This window comes from Talpa europaea (assembly GCF_964194135.1).
Source record: "Talpa europaea genome assembly, chromosome: 9".
NCBI lineage: Eukaryota > Metazoa > Chordata > Mammalia > Eulipotyphla > Talpidae > Talpa > Talpa europaea.
The window spans coordinates 35,935,859-35,959,876 of NC_140076.1; the positions used below are offsets into that span (position 1 = coordinate 35,935,859).

The window sequence follows — 24,018 nt, forward strand, 5'->3', positions numbered from 1 at the left end:
GTACCATCTCTGGGACTCATTACTCAAAATGAGGACTGAGACTCAGCCATCAGTAACTCTCTAAGGAAATGCTAGGAGGGGATAGATTTTTTTTTAAGATTTATTTATTTATGCATACAAGAACTGGGGTACAGACCAGAGGTGCAGGGGGTGAGAGGATTCATCAGAGATAGAGTGGGGAGCAGAACAAGCAGATTGACTGAAATGCACTGCTGTGGGGAGCAGCAGGCAAGACAGGAGAGGTCTGCTGCACCATGTGGGTGGCTCTCTGGCTGGCCCAGTATTGAACTCCTGCTGCAGTTTGGCTGAGAATAGCTTCACAGTGCTGTGCTTAACCCCTTGCGCCACCAGGGAGGCCCTAGGAGGGGATAGTTTTTAGGTCTCCCCACCACCCCCATTTATAGCCTTGATTCTGCTGCTGTTTCTTATCACCAAAAGTCTTGCTTGGTTTGTTCCACTCAATGATGTAGATTTCTCCAGTAGCAGTCGTAATGATCCTAATAATCCTGTCTGAGAAGTGACCTCTTTGAGAAGCTTCCATTAGGCCTACCCAATGTAGTCAAGAAAAGTCACAGCGGGCCTCCACTGGTGGCACAAGCGGTTGAGTGCAGCGCTGTGAAGCTGTCCACAGCCTCTACAGCGCTGGTTCGATCCCAGCAGGCCGGCGAGGGTCCCACATGGTGCAGCAGACCTCTCCTGTCTCGCCTGCTGCTTCCCTTAGCAGTGTACTTCATCAGTCTGCCTGTTCTGTTCCCCGCTCTGTCTCTGGTGAATCCTCTCACCCTCCCGCACATCTGGACTGTACCCCGGTTCTTGTATAAATAAATAAATAAATCTTAAAAAAAAAATAAGTCACAGCAACACACGAACTTTTCCTTTGGCTACTTGTGCCTGTATCCATTCACCCAATATTCCTTCTGTGGGTATAGTGTTTTATAGTTTATAGAGTTTTCCATTTCTACGGTCTCAATGCACCCTCCCAGTAATCCCACAGAAAAGCTGGAGTAAATATTACCAATTCTATTTTATGATGGGATTTTTTATTCATTTGTTTGCTCATTTATCCACAAATATTTAGGGGGCACATCTTGGACCTGAAGCTACAGCTCAAATGATTGGTGTGTGAGACTGAGGTGTGTCATTTGCCTGAGTGGTGGCTCTGGGTCAGGGTTAAGGCTCTTCTGGGCTGGGTTCAATGTGTCCTGCTCCCCATCATACCCTGAAGTTGCCCAGTTGCTATCCCTGATTCCTGGCACTAAAGCCCTAATGCGATAATTACTTTTTCCAAGAGTCTTTTAGCCCAAGCAGAATCATTGGGTTTGTCTGCTTAATCTTAAACTCCCTGGTGAATTGCTCCAGCTCCTTTTCTGTGGAATGTTCACCATTCTGCCCTTTTTCTCCTTCCTTTGTACCAGTGTGGTACTTCGGATGTATCTCCATTACCACATTTATCATGTTTTAAGGATTTACATATGGTTCTGCATGTTTGTAACTGCACCCCCACCACACATACATCCCACCCAACTCAAAGCCCCTACATGGGAATTCAGGAGCTCAGGACCCCTGCTGTTATTCCTGAGTCCCCAGCAAGCCTGGCTCAGGCTCTGTAAGGGTTTGTTGAAAGATGGAGTAATTCCAAATGGGTCATTCTCCTTCCTGAGTAACATTTGGTATCTCACACCCTCTGGGTGTCATTGAGTGAGGAAGGGGGGAGGGTGTTGGAGAGGGAGTGTAATTAAAAGCAGAAAAAACTACCAGCCCCAGCATCTCTCTGCTCTTAGGGTAGATTGTTTAAATATGAGAAGCCTCTTGTTTATAGATGTTAAGCAGCCACTCAAGGCATGTGTATCACAACTCCTCCCCACTCACTGCCCAAACTCTTTCCTCCCACAGATCCTGGGTCAGGAAATTAGAAAGATAAAGATCATTCAGGCAACCTGCTTAGAGGAAATGAAAGGGGCTTCATTCACATAGTCTTCCAGGTTACTAAGGGATACTTCCCTGTTCTACAAGTGAGTCAACAGTACCAAAGTTCAAATAACTTACTCAAGTTCACACAGCAGGTCATGGGTCAAGGTGAGGCCCCTTGGCCCTTTTCTCTATACCATGCTAAGATGTTTGGGGAAAGATCCAGAGGAAAAAGCCCTGTGAAGTAGTGAATGTTGTTTAAAAATGAACAATGATGTAAAAAATTAAAAATTTAAAAAAAATGTAAAAGTAGTGTACTGAGGTGGCTCAAAGCGTGAGTTCAGCCAGGAACACTGTAAATGACCCCAGGCTCCACTAGGAGAGCAGACAGAGGGTCTTAGACAAAAAATAGATTGGAAAGTGGGAGAGGGACTGGTCTGGAGAAGGTTATGTCAGCCTTGGACAGTGGCTGATGTCTCCATAGCTAGACTTCGCTTTGTCTGTCTGGTATTATCTTGCCTGTAAATAGTAACTAAACTCAAGAAAATGGCCAGGAATTGGGGGTAGACTGGATAGCTTATCCCAAAGGGACCACCACCAAGGGGCAGATGGGAAATGGTGGCTGTCATCTGGAGGACCCCTGAGGCCAGAGTCCTGAATGTTCTGTGAGGGAGAAGGCTGTGTATGTGTGTGTGTAGTGGACAATACTTAGCCCTATTCAGGGAAGTTCTTGAATGTCATTGGCATCACCAACCTTGCCATCTGCCATCAGTCTTCCTTCACCTCATCTGGTTCCTGCTCCATACGGCCATTTGGGCCAAATCCCCCCCCATCCTACAGAGAGAGCAGCTCCCTTCCTGCACTGCTGCCTGCAACAACCACAGAGTCAGCTGGGGCCCCACAGCCAGCTTCTTCATCAGGTATGTTAGTAGGGGTTTCAGCAGAGAGCAACATCATAAATAACACAGCCCTTCTCTCTGCTGCCCTTCCATGTCAGAGAAGTTTGCTAAACAGGAGGAAGTCATTCCCACCCCTAGTGCTGGGATTCCTTTTTCTGGCCCAGGGCTGCTGCCTCAGTGTGAAGCTTATCCCACTGCCTCGGGTGATCTCTACAATGCGTTCTATATGTAACACACTGAGAAAGGATGAATTAAACAATTTCGTTTAGATTCCTTATTAAAACTAAAAATGGACACACCATCTGATCCAGAAATACCACCAGTAGGTATTTATGTAAAGAATATGAAAACCCTAATTCAAAAGAATGTCTTCACCCTAGATTTATAGCAGTACTTGCCACAGTAGCCAAGATAATGGAGTCAAACTAAATGCCCATTGACAGATGACTAGGCAAAGAAGTGGTGGGATATAAACTCGATGGAATAGTACTACTCAGATATTAAAAAAAAAAAGATGAAATTTTGTCTTTTATGATATGGATGGTACTTGATGTGATCATGCCAAGTGAGATAAGTCAGAAAATTAAGACAATTACTGAATGGCTTCACTCATATGGAATATAACCAAAGTGAACCAATTGGTAAAACACAACAAAAATCACTCTTTGACTCTGCAAACAATATGCCAGCTTTCTGAGGGGAAGAGTAAGTAAAAGGGGAAGGGGGGAGGTAAAGGGGTGACTTAGTGGGCAGAGGGGGTCATTGTGATGGCACTAGACTTGGGTGGTTGGTGAGGAGCCATTTTTACATATCGAGGTGTACAGTTGTATTCCTGCAATTATATAGTATGTAAATGAATGACAAGTTAATAACATGTGATTAGGAAAATTTTTTTCTTTAACTCCTAAAAAGGTTTGCCAGATTGAGCAAATAAAAATATAGGATATCCAGTTAATTTGAATTCCAAAAAAATACAGAATATCCTTTTAGTATAATTTTGTCCAAAATATTGCATTATTTGGTGCTTATCCAAAATGTACATTTGAGTGGGCATCTAGTATTTTATGTTAAACTCTATTCTCAACACACTCTGTTTTCTCTGGCCTGAGGGCAAACCTGTTTTTGCCATGATGTTCTGTTTTGAACTTAAAATAATTGGTCAAAATACATATGTGCCTAGGGCCTCCCCCGGTGGCGCAGCGGTTGAGCGCTGGGCTGCGAAGCTGCAAACAGCCTCTGCAGCTCCCGTTTGATCCCAGGCTGCCAGGTGAGGGTCCCACATGGCGCACAGACCTCTCCTGCCACGCCCACTGCTCCCCTCAGCAGTGTACTTCAGTCCTTCTGCTGTTATGCTCCCCACTCTGGCTCTGATGAATTCTCTCGCCCTCCCATGCTTCTGACTGTACCCAGTGCTTGTATAAATAAATAAATAAATCTTTTAAAAAAAAAGCAAAAATAAATTCTTTTAAAAAATACAAAAAAAAATACATATGTGCCTAGGTAGTTCAGATGTTGGCGTTTCCAGACAAGTGTGGAAAATTTAATCCAAATATTGATATTCTGATGATTAATCAGTAGCCGTGTTGGTACCCGATGCTGTCAGCTCTTTCTTTAGTTTGAACCAAAAGATCAGATTAGTGGAAAGAAGTCACCTACTTGCACCTGAGTGTGTTCAGTAAGTGTCTTCACTTTTCAATGAGTTGTTCTGGAAATGACTGTGTAATCATAGCTAGTGTGTAATTAAGCCATGAAAAACATCTACTTGAGGCTAGAACCTGTCTTGCTTTGTAAACCATCATTACTGGTTGAGCTTATAAACTCAGCCCATACCTGAAGGGGGGCTGTCCCTCTAACACCCCAGTAATTAAAAACTAAGCCCTTTAAGAATTGCATAATGAATGAAGAACGCCTCTATAGACATTATCTAAGAGGATGAAGGGGTGGTTTTGGAAAGTTTGAGTTTCAACAAGGAGATGTGGGTCATGTCTGTGGGAGGAACCCCCAGTGGAGGTGGGGCTCAGGAGATTGACACGGCCTCAGGAGAATCACAAGTCTCTGGAAAACATCACTTATCAAGAGGGGATGATCGGCCAGGATTCTGGCAAAGGGAACTCACAACAAGAACTTAACAGAGTTTATCAACAACCTTCCAGTGGAGAGGGGCTGGGATCTGTCTGGAGCATTTTCAGGAAGCTGAAAATCTGTTCCCTGTTGTGGGGGAAGGATAGTTCCTGAGGCCTCAGTACAGTTCTGGGCAACAGCCTTCCTTTCCTCACCCTCCACCCCCCCACCAAAAAAAAAAAAAAAAAACTTCCCACTTCTCTTGTCTTTGCTGTCAACCCAAGAAGAGATGTTCTGTCTGTAAATTGGTTTCCCTTTTAGATTTGCTTCCCGGGGTACATACCAGCAATGACATGCATCAATGCTATTCTGGCTTCCTTACTGTCCTTATTCCTTCCTCTCCTCCTTTCTCCCTTTCTTCTTCTTATCCCCTCTCCTACCTGCTCCCACCCCCAACGTGACCTTTTTCTAGTTTTTATTTTTCTTATATGATTTCTCAGAATAAAGTAGTAAAGCAGAGTCCTTTCTGGTTTGCACATAACCCTCTTGTGAGCGTGGGTAGCATCAGCCAGTTCCCCCCGAGTCTGGTCAGTCTCAGAGCATTGTGGGGGGAGAGGGCCAGCACCGAGAGAGCCTCCCACCCTGATACAATACAGGTCGAGTGTTTCCTTGGCGCGAGAGTCCAGGACCTCTGAGTTACAGCTTTACCCTTCAGATTGCATGCTGAATATTCCTGTCTCTCAGCCCTGTGAGAAATGGCCCTGAAAGACTACATTCAATAGTGATTCACTGCTTCCCTTGGCAGGAAGCCAGTTGGCTCACCTTGCTGCTTTGCTGTAGAAAATGTGGGTGGCTGTTTGCAGGAGCAAGTGCACACAGGACAGGCGCCCTCCGTAGTCCTCTTCTGCGTTGTATGTAGTGGGTGGTGGAGTACAGACAGAGCCTCCTGTCACCCCAGGAGCAATTATCACATCAAACCTCCATTCTGAAGGTTGTGTTTGCCATGTAGACTTGGAGCCAGAAGGAATATCCAGAGTGACATTTTCAGGTTCCTCTCCTGTGTGTTATGTTGCTCAAGAGACTGACTTAATATAAGGAGGCAATTAATTTAATATAGAGAAAGTTTCATTCACTCATTAAAAAGCCCTCACAGAGTGCCTGCTCTGTACCCAATGCTCTGATCCCCTTTCAACTTTACAGGAGTGAAGGTGAGCAGCAAGCACCTTGTTGCTGGTTCAGTGGCGACCAACCTTGTGGGGCTGGGTAATGTGCCTGAGGGTCTGCGCCTATGGGAACCAGAGGTCACTGCTGGGTCAAGACGGTGGAGTAGAGCTGAGGAAGGCAGGGAACTGGGAGGCAGAGCTGATCTGAGAGAGGGCTAGACCTGGGCAAGTTTGCAGGATTTCCCCCAGCTATCAAATCCTGGCCCCCAGGACAGAGTATTTGGGCCTAGTTAGCTACATCTGATGGTTTTAGCCAGGCAAAGAGTTGGCAAGGTACATGGTTAAAATACTGAACATGGTATGAGAAGTAAAGAAGCCAAAAGAATGAGAGGGACAGGGTTTAGTAAGTTCACCAGGGTGACAGAAGAGAGACATCTTGCCAGCCCTCCCTCCTTTCTCCCTTCCTCCTTTTCTTCTTGCTACCCCTCACTCATTCAATTAGCACCCATTTATTGGTACATATCCTGTGAAATGCAAAGATAAATCAAACATGCTCCTTACCTTCAAGCAGCTTAGGGTCTCATGGGAAAAAAAGACATGCAATAATGATTGGAAATTCTAACTGAGCATGTATTACTAAGCACAATACATTGTGGTTTCTTTTTTGTGTGTGTGCCAACCCCAGATTTTCTCAGGATGACAAAAAGAGGGACAGGTGTCACCTGCACATGTTATGGATTGCATTGGGAAGAAGACCCTTGAGTTAAGGAGTGGCTCTTTTAGAGTGGCTAGTAAGCTGACCTTCCCTTAACTTTGTAGATTGCATCTTAAGCCCCTGCGCCACCAGGGAGGCCCTGACCTTCCCTTAACTTTGGAGAGAGAAAGATCTATCATCTGAGGCCATTTGCTACAAAAATATTCTTAAAAAGAAGATCTAAAACCAAGGCAGAGTCCCTGCTCCCAAAATGTGCAGAAGCATGAGAGATTCTTAGAAAACTGCTTCCTGAGGCAGATGAGATCAATTTTTTCAGGATGATACCTTTCGTGGAAACAGCAGGAGGGTGATAGGGAGAAAGGTTCTTGCTTGGGTCTCAGGTAGTCCTTTACCATTCCTGGCAGGACTCAAGTCTGAGGTATGGCCAGGGTGAAACATGTACATGGTCACCAGCAGTAGAATTGGACTCTCTCCACTTGGCAGATAATAAAGGCTCTGTTTTTGAAAAACACATGTCTTCATGCTAGTGGCATCGCAGAGCAGATACCTAGAGAATGGCACTCTGCCCTGGGTAGGCACAGGGGAGCATGAGGTGTGCAGTCACATGATGGTCTTCGGGAAGGAAGGAAGGAAATGTGTACCAGGCTGTGCAATCCCAAGTCTACCACCTTCATTTTATTTCATCACATAATAGCCTCTTTCTTTCTGAGTGACTAAACATACAATTTACCATGGCAATCATTCTAATGCCTACAATTCAGCAGCATTAAGTTCATTCACAAGGTTGAGCAACAACAATATCAAGTTCCAGGACATTTTCATCACCCCAAACAGAAACCCGAGGCCCAGTAAGCAGGCACTCCCCTTTCCTTCTTCCGACTTAGCCCTGACCACCACTCACCTGCTTTCTGTCTTCATATATTTGCCTTTCCTGTCTTAATGTCTCAGTATGGGTCTTTTAATCCCCATTTTATAGAAGAGGAAGCCACCTCTGAGAAGTTCATATCTTGTCCATGGTCAGACGGTTGGTTGGAGGTGGGACATGGATTCTGTACTGAGCTCCCAGGCAGAAGAGGAAGATGAGGTCGTCCAAGGTGGTCCTCAGAATTGCTCAGAGAGACCCTCAAGAGCATGGCCCCTGTTAGAGTTAGGGCCTGTAGGGGAGGCGGGTGGGAGCAGGAATCCTGTGCAAGGGATACAGAAGGGAGGTAGGAAGGAGGCTGCTCCAGATGGAGGCAGGAGTCAAGGTGTTGATGTGGCCGTCAGCCAGTGTAGCCAGGACCCTTGAGGTGGGAAGCTCTTTCTTACTAAGGTGGGGTGGGGGGCAGTGGTAGCAACCTTGGTTCTGGGGAAGCTTCCAGAACTTCAGAGCTAACAGTTTTATTTACTCAGGTGAGTCCTCTGAAAGAGAGTCCTAGGAAGTCAGCTGACTTAACTGCTTTTCCCCCAGGGAAATGCAGATTTGTCTGAAGTGAAATTCTCTCCTGGCAGCTGCCAATATCTCCAGGTTGTCTGGGGGGCTGCGTGACTGAGTGGGAGCTCTTGAATGGCCTCCAGTAAGAGGCGGCTGTCAACTGACGGCCTCTGAAGGCTGTGTGAGCCCTTTGTTCATTTCTGGGGACTTGGAGAAGCCTGTTAGGGTGCTGTACACCCACAGCACCTGGATCCTGTACTTGCACCTCCCCCTTCAGCCTCTTGGGCCCACTTTCTGGGTCTATTTTCAAGGCATTGGGGCTCAGGGAGCCCCTTTTCTTGCTTGGAGGTGAATGGTCAATGTTTGGGTGTGTTCCTTCATTAATTATTAAAACTCAAGAGGCCCATGGTGTCTCCCTCAGGGAAGGTTGAGTCCCACGTCCCCAGCCTGACCCAGCCTACCCTGTCTCCCAGGGAAGCCGAAGGAGGTGGGGACATGGAGTTCCTCTAGGATACTCTGACTCATCCTCTGTGGAGGGGGCCCTCTTCTCTTGAGTATCTCTCTCACTGGGTTCTGGCATCCCTTGGCCCTGAGGGCCCTCAGAAGGGTTAAGCGTTCGGCAAAAAAGACCCCTTCCAGATGGGCTGTGCAGTAGCAGCTGTCAGGGAGAGCTCGGACGGCCCCTGAGGGGTTCTGGGACACAATGCAACTGCATCTGGAGTGTGTGACTCCAGTCAGAGAGCTAGGAGTGAGCCATGTGGCTTCCTCCTGGCAATGATCTGTCTGTCTGCAGAAGTGACCTCGCAGATCTCTGTCTGTCTGCCTCCCTCACACCCAGTCTCTCACAGGAATCCTACCAGCTATGTGATACCTCGGGTGAGCCTGCCCAGTGAGGTTGGGATGATGACCCTGCAGTGCCTCGTTGGTACAAGTGGGAGTGAGGGGGGCAGGGTGGACCCGAGAGAACTCTGGCTGTCTGTGGAGGTGGATCCTGGAATGAGCACCCCGTTCTTGCCTGGCAGAGCAGGTGCAGAAGCAGAACCAGCACGCATTCACCCTGTGCAGCCACCCAACCTCTGTAATGAGCCTTCACGTCCTCATCGGTGAAGGGGACTGATACTATCTGCCTCATTGAGATGCTGTGAGGTGTAAGGGAGTGAAAGCCTGTAAAGTTACCCAGTGGGTGGACATAAAATAAATATAAGTTGACTAAAGCTGAGTTATATGAGACATTGACCTCTGTTTTGCATGAATACACCCCAATAGAACAAGGGAGTGCCTCAGAATCCCATAACTCTGGGGGAGCCCTGGGCCAGCCCCAGCCTTTTCTGGGACATTTCTCTGATCAGTTCCCTTGGTCACAACTTCTGTCTAACTCAGGAAGAGACTGCAGGCTCTGAGATGCTGACTGTGTGCCCTTCTCTAGGAAGTGAGGTCCTGGGGCTGTATTTCTACTTCCTGAGTAAAGAAAATCAACTGCCACTCTCCTACTGGAGTCTCCACGGCTACCACCCACTCTGTACCTAATTTGTAGAATTACTGAGCTTGAATATGAACCCTGATTTTTCCTAGTCTCTGGAGGCAGGGGAGTAAGAGGATGAGGCGGATTTTGCAGCCAGATAGCTCCCGTCCAAACGCTGGCTTACTGCTATCTTGGTGACCTTGGGCAGATAGCTTCACCTCTCTCTGCCTTAACCTCCCCTTTGGAAGATGTGGACAAGTCCCCTTACACACCCACCTCAGGGCTGTTGGGAGGTTTATTTTATTTATTTATTTTTTAAAGAAAATTTCTCATTTATTTATTTATTTATTTTAAAGATTTATTTATTTTTATACAAGAACTGGGGTACAGGCCAGATGTGTGGGAGGATGAGAGGATTCACCAGAGACAGAGCGGGGAACAGAACAGGCAGACTGAGGAAATACACTGCTGAGGGGAGCAGAGGGAGAGACAAGAGAGGTCTGCAGCGCCATGTGGGTTGCTCCCTGGCCAGCCGGGATCGAACCCGTGTTGCAGAGGCTGTGGGCATCTTCACAGTGCGGCGCTCAACCACCTGGGCCACCAGGGAGGGTCTGTTGGGAGGTTTAGATGAGCAAATACACACACAGACACTCAGTACAAAGCATGGAGGAGGGAAAGGACTCCACTGCTTATCAAGACCATTATCAAGACTTTAAACTCTGTGTGTTTGCCTAGAAACCATCTGGACTCCAGGAACAGCATGAATGAGGGGGTCTGCAGCACATACTATTTTCTAGAGATGAGAGATGGGGTGATGGGAGGGAGGGGGAGAGGGAGAAAACATTTCTTGGTGCCTACTGAGTGTCAACCTCCATCAAGGGTGTGCCCTACCTCTATTCATTTACCCTGATGACAGTGAGGCAGGTGACTGTTTTTACTTTGCAGTTGTGGAAACATATCAAGAGAAGCTAAGCACCTTGCTCAGATGTCAGTTAAAGATGAGTCTGGGCTCGATGCTAAGTCTGTCTGAAAAATGCTTTATTCCTGGCCCCCCTCATCCCTTTCCTATGGACTGAAATGGATAGTTCCTATACAGGGGAAGGAGGCTATTATTTAAGAACTGGTCCTTGTGTCCTTGTTTGTGTATATTTTAAGAGCTGTGATAAATGATTGTGTGGTAACCTATCAAGATTAAATACAAGTTTTGTTATTTTTTAAAAAAGATTTGTTTATTTATTTATTTATTTATTTATTTATTTATTTATTTATTTATTTATACAAGCCCTGGGTACAGTCAGAAGTGCGGGAGGGTGAGAGGATTCACCAGAGCCAGAGTGGGGAGCAGAACAGGCAGACTGACGAAATACATTGCTGAGGGGAGCAGCGGACACAGCAGGAGAGGTCTGGGTGCCATGTGGGACCCTCGCATGCGGCCAGGGATCGAACCCAGTGCTGCAGAGGCTGTGGGCAGCTTCGCAGCCCAGCGCTCAACCGCCGCACCACCAGGGAAGGCCCTAAATATGAGTTTTTTATCCCATACATCTCAATCTGCCCGGAGACATTTAGATCAGACTTTCAGGTGGTGGTGGTTTGGCCGCCAATTTGTTCTGCCACTGATCTGGGGATTTGGTGGCTTCTGTCATCATTTATGGCTACAACAAAGTCAGCAAGGTTCACAGCCAGCTCAATGACATTTATCAATGGTAACTTGCTTTAATTAAAAAGCATTATTACCTTCATCAGAAAAAAGAAAAAATAAAAAGAGGGTGCTTTCCTGAACATTACATGTCAACTGGAACCTTCTTATGTTTTCCCCATTCTGAAATCTTCAGGAACAATGAATGCTGCCTTTTTTGTGAACAGCAATTCCTCAAGTTGAGGAGCTGCACCCCCAGTGGTTGAGCCCATAGAAAAAGAATGGGAATTTGGAGGGCAGCGTGGTGGCGTGGGGGGTGTGATTGGGTTCCTGAAGTTTGAAGAGAGGAGTGTTAGGTGGTAGCAACTTGGCACAATTGTCCAGAGCAAACTGCTTCTGTGATTGTGGAATCCACATTTTGGGAGCAAAAGGATTCAGAGGAAGGGGGATACCCAGATCCCTTTCTCTGGGAGAGTGCTGTGCTTGCCTCACTTGAGAAACTCACCCATAGATCAGTGACCTGATCCTGGAGGAGAGGACTAAGAAAGATGCTTTTTACCAGAACAGAGAACTTCCCTGTGCTCATCACATCAGTTACAAAGCCGACACATGTCGACATGGCTTCCTCACCGCCTCTCTCTGTATTCCAATCCTTGCTCGAAGGCCCGTGGATCCTCGCTCTCAGGGCATATAAAAGGTGGTGGGGCTCATCTCTGACTGGCCTGTGGCCTTCGCACACCCAGGAGGCACCACTGTCAGAATAGAGTGAGGGACAGGGGAAGCGGTGGAGAGCATGGTGGGGAGGCAGTGTCCGAAGTGACAGACAGAGGGAAGTAGATGTCTTCACATCCGGACACTCAGAGACCCACCTCCACCCTCCATCACTCACAGCATAGGAAACCCAAACCAGAGATGGAAAATGATGGGACATAGTTGAGTGTCCAATCTGTTGGTTCAGCCAGCTGTGGAGCCAATGTGTTTTGGAGTGAAGGTAAACACTAACCCTCTGACTTCCAGCAACTATTTGCAAGCGAGGGATTTTAGTAGCCTGGCTTATAAAATAGCAATCAGAGGAATGAGAAATATCACCTTTGGCTAAGACTACACTTTCTTCAGTCTGGAAGAGGACACCACAGATGTCTCCCCATCACAGGACAAATCTGTGAGTGGATGGTGTTTGTGGTGTTGACGATGGCCATGAACTAATATGTGTGTTTACAGCCATATTTTGTTCTGAGCAGCTCACAGAGTGACGCATTAACACCTCCGGGCAGCTCTAACTACCACTTCCCTGCTAGTGAAGGTCCTTCAAGAAGCAGATACCAAGATGGGATTAGGTGTGGCAGAGTTTTATGGGGCAGAACATGTGCGAAGGATGAAGCAAGAGGGTCTGCATAGCTCTGTCAGCTGTCAAGGGTGAGAGCAGGAAGGATTGGGTAGGAAGAGCCTCAGGTAGCAGCATGGTGCCCAGAAGCTCTCAGCCAGGCTGAGGGGAGTCCCAGGCAAAAGCTGTTTCTTGGAAGGATTGGTGTCCTGCCTGCACAGGCTGGCACTGCTAACTCCTATTCAGTCATTAGGGGCCGGCCCAGTGTGGGTGATCATGTGCCCCCAGTCCCAATCTCCTTTTCTGGGGGAGTGTGATGTCACAGTGCCCCTTGTTCACAAAGCAATCAGGCACACCCCACTTTACAGAGGAGGAAACGAGGACAGAGAAGCTAAGTAATTTTTCCACCATCTCATGGGTAATGATCGGGGGGAACTGGCACCAGTGCCATTGTAAAGGGAGCTGCCTGTAGTTTGGTTTCACTGAATCTAGACTCCTGGGGAAGTGTCAGCAGCTAGAGGTGGGGCAGGCTGTGACCATGATGACCTTATAAACCTGGTTAGATAGGTGGGATTTTATTCTGTATTCTACGTGGGAGCCCCGATGTGAATACAACAGAATAGAATCCACACCAATGATAGTACTCACTATGCTATAGATATAATAATTACTATAATTATTGTTTTATTTTTTATAACTGAATCCTTACCAAGTGTCAGGCATGTCTTCTAAGGGCTTTACCAAAGCTAAGATACTAACCTTTAACTGTAGTACCTGATCCTTAACACTGTGCTAGGTGGTAGATTAGTCTCAGTTCACAGCTGCAGAAATGAAAGCCCAGGAAGACAGTAAATATCTGGGTCTGCACCCAGACTGCCTGACTCCAGGGCACACATTTGCCACTGCTTTTGCCTTCGTGAGGGACAGTAATTGCATGCAGCTCAGAAATGAGCCGCCCCATGCATTCAGCAATTCCGTCATTCTGTCATTCTTGTCCTTGCCTCCCCTCTGGGATGTGGCTTCTACACCATGCTTGGCATAGGGCTGTGGTGAGAAGGGATACGTGCGCATGTCACAGTTTCTGAGATCACCAGGTGAAAGGGTTCTGTCTCTAAGATCCAGATTTCAAACAATCCACAGTCTTTTCATTGTTGCCATTGTCTGGTTAATGTCCCACATCCCACTCCCAAAAGCCTGTCGCTGACAGCAGGAATGTTTCTGAGCTGACAGCTCTGTGGGGATCAGATTTGCCTGGGGCTGGATGGCTGTCAGTGCAGGCGCCAGACCTGGTCCCAGGTGAAATGCAGCAGCCGCCACCCCAGCTCCCTTCTCTCCTGCGAAGATGAACATTACTGACCTCTAGGAGAGATCTGGCAGGGTGACTGGAGGACAATAGCTCCCTGCAGCCTTAGGTAGGAGGTCTTGACATGCCTATTTTGCCGGTCAGGATACTGAGGATTAGGGAGGCAAAGACTCTTGCTCAAGGTCACACAGCTAATAAATGGCAAAGCTGGAATCTGAACCTAGTCTGACCTACTGCAAAACCCACACACATTCCCCCACACCATTCTTATCTTATGAGGTAAATATTGTCATTCCTGTTTTGTAAACAAGGTTCAGAATGGCAGAGACACTTGCCTGAGGTCACACAGCAAATACATGACAGCAGTACAGTTGGCTGTCTGATTCCAAAGGCTCCAGGACAACCTTGCATTCTGGTTCAGCAGGGCCTCTGATGAGGGCACAGATCCTAACCCCAGTGCCCACTTCCAGCTTTGTGGGTCTGGTGATGAGAAACAAAGAGGGACAATCTGCAGGGTTTTGCCTTTTGTTCCATGTCTGGTGTCTCTCACTTTGCAACACCAGGATGAACCCTGAACCAAAAAATCAGAAGACTAAGCCAAGTCCTTGTGTCACTTTCTTGACCTTGGGGAAATCGTTTGTAAAGAAGGGTGATGAGTGTCCTGTTGGCTACTCTGGGAAGCTGGGAGAATTCATGTCAATGACAGAAGAGGCTTTGAAGGCAGCTGGGGATTGGTTCCACTCACCACAAGGGGGCAGTATGAGTATTACTATTATTTTGTTGTTTTCTTTCTCCTCCAGCCTTGCCCTCTGCTTTCCTGTAGCCTCTACCAGGAGTGCAGGTCTCTCTCCAGGCCTGGGTCTGCCAGCTCCCCTCAAGGAGCTGGTCTGGCTTGCCGGACCACATTTCTAACAATTTTCCCACCATCAGCCCTCCAACCCTCTCCCTGACCTGCACCCAGCACCTCCTACCCTCCAGAGCACTTCACCCCCCAAGGGGAGATTCCACAGCGGATAACCCTGCTGCCTTTATTACAAAAACCAAAAGTAAATAAAGAAATATTTACTGAGGACCTGCAACTGGCAAGGCACTTGAAGTATTTAATCCTCACAGCAACCCTGAGAATTTTTTCCTGTTTACTTTTGATGAAAGCGAGGCTCAGAGGGGCCACCAGCTTAGGGCCAGCAACTGGAGGGTGGGGGAGCAGTCGCTGGGCTGTGAGCTGTCTTCACCTCTCCCAGCCACCACCCTGCCTTTCCATTCCCTATACCCTGCAGACGGGCAGGTCCTTCCCACCCCCAACTTCTGCTTTGGTCTCTCCCTGCAGAAGGCAGAAGCCAAATTAGCAACTTGGGCCAGAGAGCTGCCTCTTTCTTCTGACTGCCCAGAATTTTTCAGTCGCCAGAAGGAATGGAGACTCCACAGCTCTGCCTCCCGGCCCTCACCCCGGTTCCACGGGCCTCTGAGCACCAGATGGGCCTGCGGGGGACTGCCCGCCGGCAGGGAGACCTCTGTCTGGGGCAGTGCAGGGTCTTGTCTGCGAGCCTGGGGTGGCCTCCCATATGGTGGGGAGAGACGCTGAGTCATGGGTGCGGCTTCCAACTGTTCCACCAACAACCAGCGTGGCATGGTGGACAGGTCTCTTTGAGTCTCGGTTTCTTGGTCTGTAAAATCCTCACCCCATCGCCATGTGAAAGTGCTCTGCACGCAAAGCTCTGGGTAGCACCTGCTGCATGATTTGTAAGGCCTAGAGCAAACATGAGAATGTGGGTTCCCTTGTTCACAAATTGTGAAGAATTTCATGGTCCTGGTAGCAAACTATTAAACCAGGCGCCAGGCCACTGGATGCGCAGGGCTGAAAGCTGCCTTGGCACCGGGTTTAGGAGCAGCGGCGTGGGTCCGAGACGCAGGCTGCGGGTCCCGCGGCGCATTCGGCGGGGAGCCTGCGCCATCTAGCGGCGCCCCGGCGAGCAGCAGCCTCCGCTCATGCCCAGCTGGCCACCCTGCGGGATGCGCAGGTACTTTCCAGTCGCACTTGACGCCTCCTCTTTCACCCTACATTTCCATGAGGACGCCAGGTCCTCTACATTGCCCTCTAGGGTATCTCATATTGGTTCTACCCCGTCATTAGTTCCTTGGTTCACTCATCTGCCCACTCACCCCACCCTCAATCTCCCCATGTTTTCAATGAGGTTCATCGAGGCCCCCAACATCCCTTCCAGAACTATTTCTACTCTGGCCTCTGTAGGGTCCCTTTTTCCAGATCCATACCAGTTTGCAGTTCCGGGCGCCATCAGCACCTTCTGGGGGCCCTTTGGTGGCTCCCTGCTGTCCAGGGGAAGTCTGTTTTCTTGACCTGACATCCAAGGCCGTCCACGCGGTAGCTGCAGCCTGCCCCTTCAACTTCGCTTCCAATCCTTCCCAGCAGCCTTCAAACACACTGTTGCTGCCAGACACCCCTCCCGGACGTGGAGTCTCCTTTTCCTGCCTGTTAGCCGCTCCATGTCCCACCCCTTGTGGGAAGCCTTCTGGACTACTCCAATCCACAGGACTGCCCTCCCCCTTGTGTGGCATGTACTAGTGTGAGAGACAAAATGCCTCTGTGGTAGTCTGAGGTGACCGGGTTAATTTGACAACAAACAACAGTGGATTTAGTAACAATACCTTCAATGTTACTTGAAAAATCAGTGGGTCTAACAGCAGGGGGTCCACATTTGGTCAATATGGCAGCACCCACTAGGCCTGTGACCACTGGGAATGTATTCTTTGGTTTGACACTCATTTGTTTAATCTGTCTGGCACCATATACACACTGAACCTGGAAATTCCTGGCTTAGTGATTAGTACAACAGCAGTTTCTGGGTTCAAATTGCTGCTTTATAACTTACTAGTCACTTGATCATAGCCAATTACTTAACCTCTGTGAGCCCCAGTTTTTTCAGTAGTAAATGGGAATAAAAATAGAACCAACCTTAGGGTAGTAAGGATTAAATGCATGTGAATATTTAGCACACAATAGTGCTCAATAGATATTATTTACCATTATCATCATCATTATTATTGCTCATTGTTGCAATTTAGATGGAAGTCCAGTGGAAATGGCTCTAGATTAGATTTCTGGTCTCAGCTCTGCTACTACCCAGTGATGTAGCCATAGGCTTTGGTTACGTCATCTGTCAAATAAAGAAGGGTAGAATCAGCTAACATGTCAAATGTGTGCCAATTACAAGTTATAGAAATTTCAACTCAAACTTCCTTAAAGAATAAAAAATTTATTGATACATGCCAACCAAACCCAATAAGAGATACTGGTAGCTTCAGGTAAAGCTTGATCCAGCTGTTCAATGAAATCATCGAGGAGTCCATTTGTGTTCCCCTCTCTGCCTGACTTCTGTGGCATTATGTTGACTTTCCTGCAGGTTACAAAATGATTACCTGTGTGTCCCAGGATGTTGTGCTTTTTTCATTTATGTCTAGCAGGAAAATAGACAACTATTTTTTTATTGTTCTTAGAAAAAGCCTAAACTCGTACTGTTTGGATTGGCTTAGGTCTTGCTGTGAACCAATCATGGTGGCCATGGACATGAATGGTAATGATTGATTTAGTATAGGTCAAGTGTGCCATTTCTGGAACTCAGAATATAGTCAGCAGCCCAGAATTTCATGCATCTTCAGAAGTCTACTCAATGAGTCTGGCTGTCCCCAGGATTTTCCAAGTTATTTAAGATCTGGAATTTTGGTCTAAGAGTCAGTCACTGGTCCAGGGTGCAGAACTTGTAAGGTCTGCCAATTATTTTGAGACTTATTTTGATATGAGGGACATGCTTATTTCAACTCTTCTAAGAATCCCATATGGGCATCTTTGCACACGTTCTTGGCATTATTCCCTTTATAGGAATAATTTGGCTTGAATTCATGGACCTGCTTTCATTGCTTTTTACTAATAGATTTCCTGGCAGCTGCTTTCCAACACCTTCTGTATTTGTATTTTATTGGAACTAGTTTCAGGAATAGGTGGATAACGGTGTTCATGATTTCTAAGAAATGGAGATGGTATGGATTTTGAAGGTTGGCAGGGTTCTACACCCATTTCCAGCTGTGTGAACAGGTCCCTCCATGTGTCGGGACATCATTTTTTCATCTAAAAACAGGTGCCTAGGATATCTACCTCACTGGGTTGTCATAAGATACAAGTAGGGTACCATCCCTAGAGAACCAGCCCTGAGCAGTGGTTCCTGGTCCTATTTACATTTTATCTAGGGAGCATCTCCAGCAGGCTTGTCTGGCCTCTGCCAGAGGATTTATTCAGAGATGGGCTTTTAGAAAACCACAGGATTGATTGGTCACTGGGGGATTTTTCATTTCTACACCAGATATGATTTCCTATCATAATAAGGGACAGACTCTCAGATGACTGAGGAAGAATTAGCAGACCTAGATCCAGAGTTTTTATAAATGCTCCTTGGTGCTCCTTTCCAGCCCCACCCTACTGAGATCACAATCACGCTCAACCCACAGGAGCCTTCCCTTCCACCCTGTCTACAGTTGTGTGGTGCCAGTGAGGCATGGGGCAGGTTCCCTATGGATCCAGGCAGAGGAATAAGGAAGAGTCCTGGAGTCCTCAGTGGCTTTTTCTGGCTTTTAATGATCACCATTTGTTGTGAGGCAACTAGGTGCAGGGCAGTAAGGGGGCCAGGGGGCCAGGAGGCTGGCAGCCTCCTAGCCCCGTATGAATTATTATGCTCTCTGGTGTTCTCTCGTGGCCTCTTTGCTGGCCTCTACTGTTCTCTGCCATGGGGTCTTTGCCACCCCTGTCCTCTACTGCCCCCCCCACATCCTCTGTAACACTGCCCTTATATGCTCAGCCTCTGGGCTCAGGCGTGCCCGCTTACACATGCACACACACACACCAAGCTCCAGGTGCCACCATCAGGTATGCGTGTAAGACCTTAGGTATCGATCACTGATGCTAATGGTGGAAGGGTAGAAAAAACCTGATAACTTCCACTTACCGTACAAGTTGCCTTCCAACCACCCCAGTCACTCTCTATGATGTCACACTGTTGTTCTCTTCATACCTGTAAGGACCTAAAGATTCCATCTGTTGTATTTCCTCTCACTAGATGAGAAGACTCCTGGGAGCAGCACCCACATCTGTCCTATTCATGTCTGCTTAGGTTAGATTCTCCTAGATACCAACGCAGCAACAAGGACATGACTCTGTTTGTTTGTTTGGGAGGTGATCCCAGGAAGCAATGGGTGTGTGTGTGTATGTGTGCGTGTGTGTGCACGCGCATGTACATGTGCACACACGTGCCCAAAAAATGACAAAGGGAGGGGAAGGAGGTCAGTAGGGTGTTCTTTTGAGGAAGATAGTGCTCTGGACAATTTAGGTTTGATCCTACTGGGAAGGTCTGGGACACAGCATTCTTCCTAGTGGGATGAGATGCATCTGGGCTATTTTTCCACCAACTCTTGGCAGTCATTGGCTACTGCAGGAAGTGTGACCTACCGATTCTTTCTGTCCTGGCCTGTCCACAGACCAGGTGAGCTATCCTGGCCAGAGTGGACCTGTGACAAAATCACAGACAAAAATCCACAGGCATTTGCCTGGCAGCCATGAAGCCCACCTGTGCAGTATCGACATAAGCCAAGGATAAGGCAGCCGTGGCATCTGTTACATGGAATCCCTAGCAGCAGGCACAGCAACTGGCAAACAGCAACAATTTGTTGCATGATTCAGGAGGAGCAGGATCTCTCCAGGAAGCCAAGTTGGAGATGGGTATTCCAAGCAGAGAACCTTGTTTCTCCAATATCCCAGTTGCTGAGAGGTATCTGGATTGAGTCAATGTTGTGTCTGTTTCTGTGCTTTCAGGAAAATGGCAACTTTTGTTTTCTCTTGTTCTTTTATTAAAAGCTTTGTTGAATGATGGCCAGTGCACTTGCAATTGTCAAAACACATTGTCCTATACACCCCTCTGCCCCCAACCAGGACAAGCAACTGTCTGTTATTTATTAGACAGTCTCCAATCTTCCTTCTGTCCATTCGAATATTCCCAGTGCTGATTTTTCTCTATGCGTTGGGTGTTCAGGACTGAATTGTGTTTCTTATTTGTGCTCTGGCCAGCACAGGAAGGATCCCATCCCTCCTACTCTTCTACAGTAGATTGTCTCAGCCTTAGTCATACTCTGAAATTACCTGGAGAGTTTTTAAACATACTGATGCTCAGGGCCTTTCCTCCAAAGTTTCTGATTTAATTAATCTGGGATTAGATCCAGGCATTTGGCACTTAAAAAAAATTTCTCCACGTGCTATTCCCCAGTGATTCTTGCATGCAACCAGGATAGAAGAACACTGACCTAGGCCTTATGTAGGTATCTAATACAGGTACTTTAAAAAAACAGGTATTTTACAGCTTCAGGTACTGCTTGATCCAGAAACTTACTGAACTCGTCAAGGACTCTCTAGTTTTTCTTTTTTAAATCTGCCTTGCCCTCTATGATGGCTTACCTGCCCTTTGGTTATCAGATAAGCCCTCAGAATTCCTAAATGATCATCTACATATTATAGGACTACATGCTGTCTCATTCGTGTCCAATAGGAAAGAGAACATCTTTGTCCTTTTGTTCCCAGCACAAGTCTTGAGATTTATGCTATTTAGATTGACATAGATATCAAGCCTACCCCTAAACAGCCATTGCTGCCAGGGGCATGACTCAGATCTTTGGCTCCATTCTTAGCATTGCATCACCACCTTCAGCCCCCCAGTTCTGTATGTACATTACAATCACCTGGGCAGCCTCTGCAGAGTTCTCTTGCACATGCGCCGCCCTTGATGATTCTGCTTCGATGGCATGGGGTGGGGCCCAGGTACTGGCATTGTTCTAAGTCCCCCAGGTGATTGTGATTTGCAGCCCGGGTGGAGGAGCCTGTCCTAAACATTGTACAGTCTCATGGTGCAGGTTCAGACCCCACATGGAAAGAGCCACAGTTACAGGATGCTCTGCTTGGGCCTGAGTATAAGCCTTGCCAGGGCCAGCTGTATGTCCAGCAGCCACAGGTGACCACGTGGTTACATGTAGGAAGCCCGAATACAGGAACAGAGCTGTGACCCCTACAATTATCAGCCATGAAAGGAAACAGCCCATGGCAATTAGAGAGGGATTTTCAGGCACATCTGACATGCAGTGGCTGCTCTTGCTAGTGATCTGTGGGTACCTGAGGCTTTCCCCTTCTCTGTGTCTGTTTCCTCACGTGCTATTTGGGTTCAAAGAGTAGCCATGGCTCCCTGAAATGACTGCTACAGATGAGTGAGCTCTGTGCCAGGTGCCCTCAGTTCCTTAGGGCAAAGGCAGAATCTCCTAGTAAGGAAGTATTTGATCTCTCTACTGAGCTGTACTACCTGAAGCAAGTCTCCTTACCACTCTGAGTTTCACACTCCTCACCAGGAAAACTTCTATCTTCCAGAATGCTCTACTACACCAGGAAACAAGATAATGTATATAAAACCCCTCATGCAGTTCCTGGTGCATAACAGGAGCTCAGTAAATTTCTTTTCTTCCAAGAATGCCACTGTTGGTTCAACAGTTTTAATGTGATGTCCAGTGAGGGAAACCCAGAGTCGTAGTGCTCAACACATATAATCACTTGCTGCTCATGGGTTAAAGCCACTTGATCAGCCCTGACTTCTTGTTCCTCAGGAGGTCAGGACCATCTCTTTATCTCTATATCCCCACCACACCACTTGAGGCTCTAGATTTTATGTACCAGATGGTTTTGGGAGCAGCAATCTTGCTAGAAAAAGGTGCCTTGAAGTTTCTCATCTTGAAGTTGTACTTTTACAAGGTCACGGTATTTCCATTTGAATGGGATGTTTGCCTGGGGCCAGGGGAGGATTTATGCACTGCCTGGCAAAAGCAAGTACAGATAAGTGAATAACAAGTGAATGGACTTTGCCTTCCCTTTTCACAACTTACCTCTCCTGCCCAATGGGGTCATAGAATAAATAAAGGAAAAGAGTGTAAGAAATAGTTTGGTTTTATTGATTAGAACATGGTATAAAATTACAGCAATTTGCAGACATTCTGGGCTTTCTGGGAGGGACATGCAGTGCAGGGCTCTAGTGGGAGATGGAGTGGAGGCAGGGACCATGGACATTAGCCCCCTTCCTGGGCATGTTAAGGGACTTGTACTACCAGCACGGATGCTAGTGTGAGAGAGAAGTACTGGTCCTGCCTCCAGAAACAAAGGACATGGGCAGTCTGGGTCATCAATGCCATGCTTAATAATTCAGTCTGAGCGTACTTATCTTAGGTGCTGGCTCTCCCCATCTAGTTATGATAGATCTTATCTGTTCTGTATAATGCTCATTCTTCCCCCCTAGGAAGGGAAACAGGCACTCTGGCTTGGGAGGCCGTCAGAGGATGGAGTGCATTTGGTTCAGGTCATCTTGCTTCCAGATGCATCAAGGTCTGCTGGACGTGGAAGCAGTAGGCGGGGCACGCAAGCAGAAAAGTGCACTACTGATGAAGCTCAAGCAGCGGGACCTTCCACAGGGCAGCAGTGTGAAGAAATGAGCATGCTTCCGGAACAAACCCAATTTCATCTTGTCTCTCTCATGAAGAGGGAGGTGGAAGAGTTGGCGCTCAGAGACTGAGCTGCGTGATGCTGGGTCCCATAGAAAGTCCTCAGCAGAGAATTCTTCCAAAGTGTAAAAGGTGTGTCTGTCCCAAGACTCGGTGTGTAAAATCAGAACAAGGGCAGATCAAGGTGTTAAGGTGGTGGTTTAGTACAACGTCTCTGAGAGCTGTCTCCACAGTTACATGACATTTTGGAACAGCTGGAGGGACCTCATGATGTTGTCATCCTGAGAAGGAGGGGAAAAGAGGATTAGAACTCCCGGAGGCTGCTCTCTGAGCAAATCTCCAGCATGGGCTTCCTTGCCGAGAGAACAAATGATGCTGGTTATTTGAAATATTTTTAAAGTTGCTAGACTAGAGAGATATTATTGCTTAGTGGGTTCTGCAGTCAAGTGAATGAAATTCAAATCCTGGCTCTTTCCCTTACTAGCTGAGTAAGAGAAATAAATAAATAATTTTGACAAGTTATTTTATCTCCGCTTCCTCACATGTAAAATGGCACCGACCATGATATCTGTCTAGAAGTTGAGTTGTGAAAAAGAAATAGTAATGAGTTACTCTAGACTCTACTAATGTGAGAAACTTCACACGTTAAAAAATTGTTAAGAAAGACAAAAAAGTACACTCCAGTAGGGCATGATATTTAAAATTAGAACTTTGGAGTTCAGGTTCCATTTCTGTCACTTATGGTGCCTTAGTCCCATCTCTTAACCTTGCAATGCCTTTATCTTCTCTCCTTTAAGATGGGTGTGACCTGTATTGGTGTCCACTCTGTTCTCAATGATTAAAGTGTTAATAGACTTCTTTTTTTTCTTTAAAGATTTATTTATTTTTATACAAGAGCTGGGGTACAGGCCAGAGGCACGGGAGAGTGAGAGGATTCACCAGAGACAGAGCAGAGGGCAGAACAGGCAGATGACAGATATACACGGCTGAGGGGAGCACAGGGCGCGCAGGAGAGGTCTGCTGCACCATGTGGGATTCTTGCTGGCCGGCTGGGATGGAACCAGCATTGCAGAGGCTGCAGACAGCTTCACAGCATGGTGCTCAACCCACTGAGCCACCGGGGAGGCCCTAAAGTGTTACTATACTTCTAGCCTTGTTGGTAAATAGCTGCTGACCTGGGCTTCCTCTCCAGCATCTTCTTCTCTGGCTACCTCGTACTTGGCCCAGCACCCTTTGACCACTCAAATATCTACTAAACTAACAGGGTAAAGCCAGTTTAGAAGAAGCCTTCTAGGGCACTGACCCAGGACAATCATCAAGGCCAGTTATAAGTGGTCAAATCTCAGTTCATTCTAGTTATCAAATACTTTGAAAATCCCCCCCTGGAAATAATGCATCTGCCTCTCAGGGCTGTTGTAAGAATTAGTCATTGGATCTGAAACTTGCCAGGAGCTCAGTTGTATGGATAACTTCTCTCTGCTTTCTTGTATTTGCAGTTCTTCTTGGGAGGAGTTCAGAGCAACTGTGTACCTTTCTGAAATAAGGTG

General features: G+C 47.2%; 1 protein-coding gene across 5 annotated transcripts in view; it reads right to left on the reverse strand.

Annotated features, from left to right (window-relative positions):
- Window positions 1-22,704: 22,704 nt before the first annotated feature.
- The window catches only part of KCNIP1 (potassium voltage-gated channel interacting protein 1), a gene marked incomplete at both ends in the record, with an annotated part of 340,104 nt that continues 338,790 nt past the window's right edge, over window positions 22,705-24,018 (reverse strand). For all 5 annotated transcript variants that reach the window (XM_084241587.1, XM_084241584.1, XM_084241588.1 and 2 more), the window contains one exon: window positions 22,705-22,752. In XM_084241587.1, coding sequence (XP_084097713.1) covers window positions 22,705-22,752 — 48 coding nt within the window. The remainder of the gene's footprint in view (window positions 22,753-24,018) is intronic.